This window comes from Nyctereutes procyonoides, unplaced genomic scaffold, assembly GCF_905146905.1.
Source record: "Nyctereutes procyonoides isolate TBG_1078 unplaced genomic scaffold, NYPRO_anot_genome, whole genome shotgun sequence".
NCBI lineage: Eukaryota > Metazoa > Chordata > Mammalia > Carnivora > Canidae > Nyctereutes > Nyctereutes procyonoides.
In genome coordinates, this window is record NW_026575024.1 from 44286624 (window position 1) to 44294356 (window position 7733).

Genomic DNA, 7733 nt, shown 5'->3' on the forward strand with positions numbered 1-7733 from the left:
TACCAGCTGGACAAGAATGGGTCTAAATCCCTCATTTTTTTTTACACTGATTTAACCAAGTCAACCCATTTCTTCAACACCACAGAGATATGACTGAGTCATTTGCTCTTAAGAAGGCATTCAATGGCTGGGAATACTTTCCCTGGAGTTCAACAGATGGTTGGCTCACATGGATTGTGCTGGCAGAGCAGGAGAGGGTCCAGTGAATTCCCTCTATGACAGATATTGCATAAGGAGATGTGTTGCACTCCTGGGTCCCCACACAAAAGTTTTGACTGTTAAGGGCATGGAGTTTTCTGTCACCAAAAGGTAAACCGAACACACCCACCTACAGAGATACCCACATGTGCCATTCCTACACCCTAGGGGTGAACTGGTAAAAGGGTGGCAAGGGGTGCCCTGAACCATGTCAGAATGGCCCCAGACCACTTCCACTCATAATCACCACTCAGTTCTCTAATGAAATGATCAACCTGCCTTGCTTTTCCTTCCTGTGGACACAAGCGAGCCTTTGACTCCCAGCTGGACAGTGTACATTGGTGGGGGCTCTATGGCCTCATTTCCAAACCTCAATGCAGAGAAGACTTTCCAAGAGAACTGGTGAAAATGAATATCAAAGTCTGAGCCCCCAAATCTGTAGAGATCAGAAATAGATTTAGCCTCAGTACTTACTCAAAGTCAGTGGTTCTTAAACTTTCTCATGCATCAGAATCACCTAGGGGTTTATTAAAACACATGGACGCACCCATCCCCAAAGTTTCTCATTCAGGAAGTCTGGGGAGGATGGTGAGATCCTGCATTTAAGTGCCCAGGTGATGCTGGTTCAGGGAGGATGCTTTGAGCATGGCTGCTCTAAGGCATACCTCCTATCTCGGGGTAGCTGACCTCATGACTTTGACCTAGGTCAAGGCAGAAGGGACATCTTCCCTACACTATGGAAGAAATGCTATATAATCTTTTTTGGCCTGGTTGGCCTCTCAATATTCCCTACCTGCCCTGCCCAATACTGCAGCCAGTAATCACATATGGCTCTTTAAATATAAATCTGAATTAACTGAAGGTAAGATTAAAATTTTATCTGGTGTATGAGCCACAAGTGACTAATGGCAGCCATATGGGACAACACAGTTACAGGACATTTTTATCACGGCAGAAAGTTCTACTTGACAGTGCTACTTTATAAGAATTCCAAAAATTGTTTCTCTCTTTCTCCTCAATGTTTGGCAGCTAACCCCACTCTGAAAGACAAACACAACAAAATCCTCTTCTGAATATCAGGAATGGGATGTTAACTCTTTCCTCTTCTTTGCTTGCTCACAATAGCAAGACTCATCCACCTCTTCCCATCAAATTTGGGGGCAGTTCACAGACAACTGAATGCAAAAGAGATAAAAAGTTTAGTAATATTTTTCAAAGTATGGCTCCCATCACTCATGTCATGAGATTTACCCTAAAAGTTGTATGTCAAGAATGTGCACACTCCCTGGAGATCAGGTCCACAGGGAAGTGTTGTGGGCAAATGAGAATCAGGCCACACACAACAGAGAATTCAAGTGGCCATGGGGCAGCCCAGGAAGCACTGCCTCTGGAGGGAAAGATGGGGTTGGGTTGGGAGCGAACAACACAAGTGAGCCCCCTGACTGTCCTAGGAAAGTGCACATCCCTGCTGCCAGTGGCAAAGCACTCCTGCGAAAGCTGCCTTTTGTTTGCCATCCTAAAGGAGGGATTTGACCTGACCACTACTCAGAGTTGGCTTGAGCCCCTGCACCGAACAAGTGCTTTTTGGAAGCCTAACTGTGCATCTTTTCTTACAGATTCGGCTGAACAGCAGAGGACTGATCTACTCAGTGGGCTTACTCCTGGCCTCCGTCTTTGTCACGGTAGGGCTAGAGCTCCTTCCCCTCTCCAGTTCCTGTGTTCCATCACCCTCCCCACCCCCCTATCTCACCCTTGGGTTCTTTGGCTACAGTTTGTTTGGACACCACATGGGCTTGGCCTCCGGGTGGATGGGGATAATCAGCCTCCAGATGTCCCATCTCCTTCATGGCTGTTTCTTTTAGAAGTGGATCCTAGCAACTCACTAGAAAGCCTTTCCGCTTTATGAAAGGAGCCAGCCTTCCTCTAAGAAGTGTGGCCCTGCCTCGTGTCAAGCACAAGCCATTTTATCAAAAGCAAAAGGGAGATCCCACTTTTTCTGCAGGATTAGTAAAGAGAAGGATAGATTCCAATTAATTATCTTTTCCAGATTAATAAGCATCTCCATAAATCCATGGGTTCAACCAATACTCAGAGACTAAAAATACATTATTTTATTGACAGGGTACTTTTATGCCACTCCACTATCTTGGCCATTGTATCTCTTTGTATAATCTGGCATTCCAACTCAACTGACATGTTGGGGTAGGAATAGATTCACAACAACACATGGACTGGTCCACATAAAGTATCTGTTAATATACAAGAATGTGGTTGAATTATCACATTAGAAAACATTGAGATGCAATGTGCCTTTTCCTGAAATTTTCAAGGAAACAGTCATTGAATTACACTGGCATGTGCTAGAAAATAGGAATTCAGAAGGGCAGGGAGGAAAGTAGAGGTCATTGACAGGATCAGGCTGTGAGTCAAATGTCAAGGATTTACTAAAGCTACACTGCCTTACCCAAAGGTGGGAATCTGTGCAATTCTTTTTTTTCTGTAGCTTAGGAGATTCTATGGGTCTTGTGTGACTTAGGGTTATGATACCTGTCATAGCCACACATAGTGCTCAATGCTCTGCATACACTTTCCCATTTGGAGCTCGCCACACACCCCTCGGGTAGCCACTACATCAGCCCCATTATACAGGTGAACAACTGAGGCCTTTAGAGAAATTGTCACCGAATGAATGAAGGGGCAAGCCATCTGACATCAAAGCGCATACTTATAGCTACATCTGTGCAACCTGTAGGAGGTGGGGCTAGCTACTACCTGGGATGTTGAAATGGGGTTACTGGAAAGCGGAAGAGAAGTAGGTTTGTTGGGGGTGGGGAAAGACCAATGTCAAACATCTTGAGCTTGCAATGCCTATTTGACACATAAGGGAAGAGGTCGAGAAAGCCATTGGAAAGATGGGTGTGAGTTCGGGGACACATCCAAGCTGGAGACCCCAGAATGTGGATGGTATTTAAAGCCTCAGGAGATGAGCAAAGACAGACAAGAGAAGAGCCCAACATCCGAGTCTTGGTGCCCTCTGGTCAAGATGATGTTAGGGAATGTCAGGGTGATGATAATAAAATGCCAAATGAAACAGAATGAGCAGTCAGAGAGGCAGAAGGAAAACCAGCAGAGTATGGCATCTGGAAGCCAAGTGGAGAAGATGTTTCAGGGTGAAGGGAGTGATTGGCTCTTGTCACAGGAGTGAGTCCTGAGCTTTGGCCATTCAGGTTAGAAATACAAAGTTGTGGGTGCTCCTGAAGAGGGTAGTTGGTGGGGCAATGAGGCAGAAGATTGGGTAGAACAAGCTAACAGAGAATGGAAGGACAGAAATTGGACACAGCAGTATTTACAACTCTTTCAAGTCATCTTACTGTAAAGAAAGAAGTGGGAATCCAGAAAAAAAAATGTAGTTGTTTTTTCAAATGAGATAACTAGCAGCATTCTTGTATCCCAGTTGGAGTAATCCAGGGGTGGAATGGGGATCAGATGGAGATGGAAGGGGGCAGCTGCTGGGGCCAGGTTCTCGAGTGTTGGGGGAGGCGGGATTGTGTACACGTGTGGAGGTGTGGGCCGTGGGCAGGGCTGTGGGCTGCAGGTCCTCACTACCAGGAGAAAAGGCAAGTGAATCTGGTGGTGGAGCTCTAGGGACAGGAACATGGTCAAGTGCTAAGGGTGAAGGTTAAGAAGGGGGTAAAGGAGTCTGAGAAGAGAGGAGAGGCTGGAAACAGTCATCCAAGAAAGGGAGAGACTATGCACTTAGGGAAATGTGGGATGATTGCCATAAATGGCCCCCTTCGAGGTTTGTAGGCTTGAATTTAAAGTGAGACCCTTCGGCAGGTATGGCCAGGCAGTTTCCTCCAGGCTGGGTCAGCAGCATGGAAGCAATGTGGTGTAGCTGGAAACTAAGCTGGAACCGAAGGCTGTGACTTTACCACAGGAGGACAAGAGCACTAGAGAGAGGCCAGTGAATGGCGATGGATGTCCAGGGTGGTTCTAGTGATTGCTGGTGGAATTCCCGCAGGGTAAGGTGGGATGGAGGTGGGTACAGGGGGTGACGTGCAGTGAAATGGTGGTGGTAGCCATGAATTCTGGGTCCTGCAGGTCTGTGGAGTTGCAGGAGGAAGGGTAGAAGATGGACCAAGCAGGAAAGAGGAGGTGGCAGTCAGAGAGCGGGATGTTTGACGTGGAGAGGATGGAGTTGTCTCTGTTCTTGCTAACCATAGGGGTGCCATAGATAGGAGTGACAGTGAATGGGATTCGGGGATCTGGGGGAGGAGGGGGAAGAGACTGGGTTTGCAGCGTTGACTGTAGCCAGACGGGATGGCTTTGGAAGGCTTTAGATTCTACGCTTGGTGCTTTTGGGGAAGCAGCAGTGAGGAGCAAGGGGCATAGCTTCCTTGCCCCCAGGCATGGGAATGGAAGAGATGCGACCACTGCCTGCCAGGAGATGTGTCCTCAGGAAGATCCAGGGACTACCTGGGGCAAGAAGGTGAGGAGTCAGAGCCAGCGATGCGGCATAGAGCAGTGCTGGGCTGCCGTCCGGGGTGAGGAGCGGTGGCCGTTCAATATGCCAATGTCGATCGGTTCCATCATTATGATTTTTAAAAGTTTTTTTAAAGTTCTGACTTCCCAGGGCACCTGGGTGGCTCAGTCGGTTAAGCATTGGCCTTCAGCTCGGTTCATGATCCCGAGGTCCTGTGTTGTGCTCCCTGCTCCGTGGGGAGTCTGCTTCTGCCTCTCCCCCTGCTTGTGCTCTTGCTCACTCTCTCTCACCCTGTCAAATAAATAAAATCTTTAAAAAAATAAATAAATAAAATCAAAGTCTGGCTTCCCTTCTTGATTTTTGGTGTCCTGATCTTCCAAAATGTGAGCCAGGAGCTTGGGGGGCTCAGAGACCATCAGTGCCCTGCAGGGAAAGCCATTGGCGACCTCTGGCCCGGCCACCCCAAAGCCCCCCTCCCGGGGCCGCCTCCTCCCGCGCCCACTGACCCCAGCTGTGTGTGTTGCAGGTGTTTGGCGTTCACCTGAACAAGTGGCAGCTGGACAAGAAGCTCGGGTGCGGGTGCCTTTTCCTGTACGGCGTGTTCCTGTGCTTCTCCATCATGACGGAGTTCAACGTGTTCACCTTTGTGAACTTGCCCATGTGCGGGGACCACTGATCCGCCCGGAGGCCCGCCGAGCTTCGGTCCTCCTTTTCTGTGCAATACGAAATCCAGCCGCACCCCGAGTCACGCGGGCCCCCCACCCCGGCGCCGGGGTCTCCGGTTCTCCCGCGCGGGTCACGGGCCTCCGCTCCTGCCTCAGTGGCCCAGGCTGTCCCCGCCCCTCCATGCTCCCCCTCCTCCCTCCGTGGCCTCCGCCCGCCGCCCCTTCCCGTCTCCTCCGTGTGAAGACTCTGACATCCGCGTGAATTTACAAGCTCCATTTTTGAACAGTGACTGAGATTCTAGAAAAACAAAACAAAACAAAAAACTGGCTGCTAACTGGCCCAAGCCAGGCAAAACTTATTACAGTCCCTCCTCCTTTTTTAAGTTATTGGATGGAAGACTCACCTAATTTATGACCCGAGACTGTCAAAGGAATAGAGAGGAGAGGGTATATACTGGCCGTAGGGAGTGTTCGGGATTTCGTTATGTTTCGAGGTGATGCCTAGGTTACTGCATTTGGGAAGGTTGTTTCACTTTGGGGGTGGGCTTCCCCCTTTTCTTCCTTTTCTTCCAGAGATGGAGACTTCTCTTGCATCTTCTTTCCCTGGGCTCTGGATTAGCAGACGATCCACAGACTGTCCCCGCCATGTCTTCTGGGATCAAATCCCAGGCACAGTGGAAGATGCATGGATTTAGTGCTTAGTAGAGGAACACGTAGGCAAGGCCACCAGGAACAGATGCATAACGTTTCATACCCAAGGATGCCTCCCTGAAGTCCTATAGGCGTTACCTAGGGGGCATGAGGCTTTCGAGGAAGAAGACAGCTTCCCACATATCCATTAGGATCATCTTTTTCTCACTAGGTTCCTTCTAGTCTCTCAAGCAATAGTTCTAGCCTGCCTGAGGCCTCCGATGAGGGGCCCTGGTTACACTCCCCATCCGTGAGGTGCCAGGCAGTCAGCGCCAGAAGCTTCCCAGCCCGTGAGTCCCTGAGATGCGCGCTCATCACTTGGTATTTGGGGTGACAAGGAGTGAGCCAGAGGCCACCACTGCTTTCGTGCAGGAGTTACAGACACTGGTTTCTTGGAAAATGGAGAGAAGCACACTTTGCACACACGTCGTCAATAAAGTCCCAATTTGCCACTCGGTATTGAGTACACTGGACCCTGACAGCTGGCTCCCGGGCCAGCGTCCTTCCTCACAGGACGCCTCCACCAAGCTGCCCCGGCTCCGGCCCTCCCATCCTGGAGGGAGGGCAAGAACTGACACCTTTGGAACCGCAGAATGTGTTCAATGCAGACTCGCTCAAGGGCATAAGTTATTGTGAACATTGTTGCCAATCACCGCTCAACAGCCCTGCTAGGTTTTGTATGATGCTGAATTACTATGCCACTAATTCCACCGAGTTAAGACCCACCCATGCTTGTTACACTTGTATTTATTGAAACTGTGGATTCTTGCCCCTGCTGCCCTTGTATTTACTTTAAGCACTGATCACTTATCATCCATTCAGTATGGTTTCCCCCAGTCCCTTGTACACATTCTGGTATGAAATGTAAAATTAACCTGCTACAAATTGGTTGAATGTTTCTGTCAATGGTGCAAACGGAGGCCAGCGTAAGCCGATGGGGCACCTGCCTGAAGGAGGAACGGGAAAGGAAATCACCAGTTTGGCTCTCAGAGCTAAGACACACATATTGATTCTGTTGCACATTTTGCACTGGTTTATGGAGATTGTTTTCTTGGACGGATAGTGTAAAATAAACTTCTCTGTTCTGTATCCTTCCTTGAGCAGCGCGCTTTACTTCCTCTCCTAGAGTGTTGCCTGTTTTAAACTACACTGACCAGTGTGTGTGGAAGGAGGTGGCCAAGTATTCCTGCTTCTACACTTTCTGGGTGGACTCGCCTGGAAAGCTGGTAGTTGTCTGGTGGACTGCGAGTATGAAGTCGCCAATCGTGGGTCTTCTCTAAATCTGGCAGACTTTGGATCTGTCATCCTGTAGAATCCATGCAACTGTATTAGGAATTCTTTCAGCTGACATGGGAGGAAGGGATTCCAGCACTGCTGATAACGCTCAGCAGCATTCAAGTTCTTTATCCTGTCTGATCTATGTTTCAGTTATGAAAATTCAGACTTCCCTAAAGCTAACTCCTCGAGAGAGAGTGACATATGGTTACAATAAGCCATTTATAATAAGCATGACTCCCAAGAAATAATTACCCAGATCTAAAAGTAGACCAACCTTAGTGAACAAGCCAGGTTTCCACCTGAAGCCACAGAAGTCATGTATAAGAATCAGAAGAAAATTACCAGTAAGTCACAGCACCAACTTTTATTAACAGTGTAAAAAACATATTCCCCTTGGGGCATCTGGATAGTTTAGTTGG

General features: G+C 48.6%; 1 protein-coding gene across 1 annotated transcript in view; it reads left to right on the top strand.

The window, feature by feature from the left end:
• SLC24A3 (solute carrier family 24 member 3) overlaps positions 1-7125 on the top strand; it is a 481527-nt gene extending 474402 nt beyond the window's left edge. The window contains exons 16-17 of the mRNA XM_055305422.1: positions 1815-1880; positions 5208-7125. Coding sequence (XP_055161397.1) covers positions 1815-1880; positions 5208-5357 — 216 coding nt within the window. The 3' untranslated portion in view covers positions 5358-7125. The remainder of the gene's footprint in view (positions 1-1814; positions 1881-5207) is intronic.
• The last annotated feature ends 608 nt before the right edge of the window (positions 7126-7733 follow it).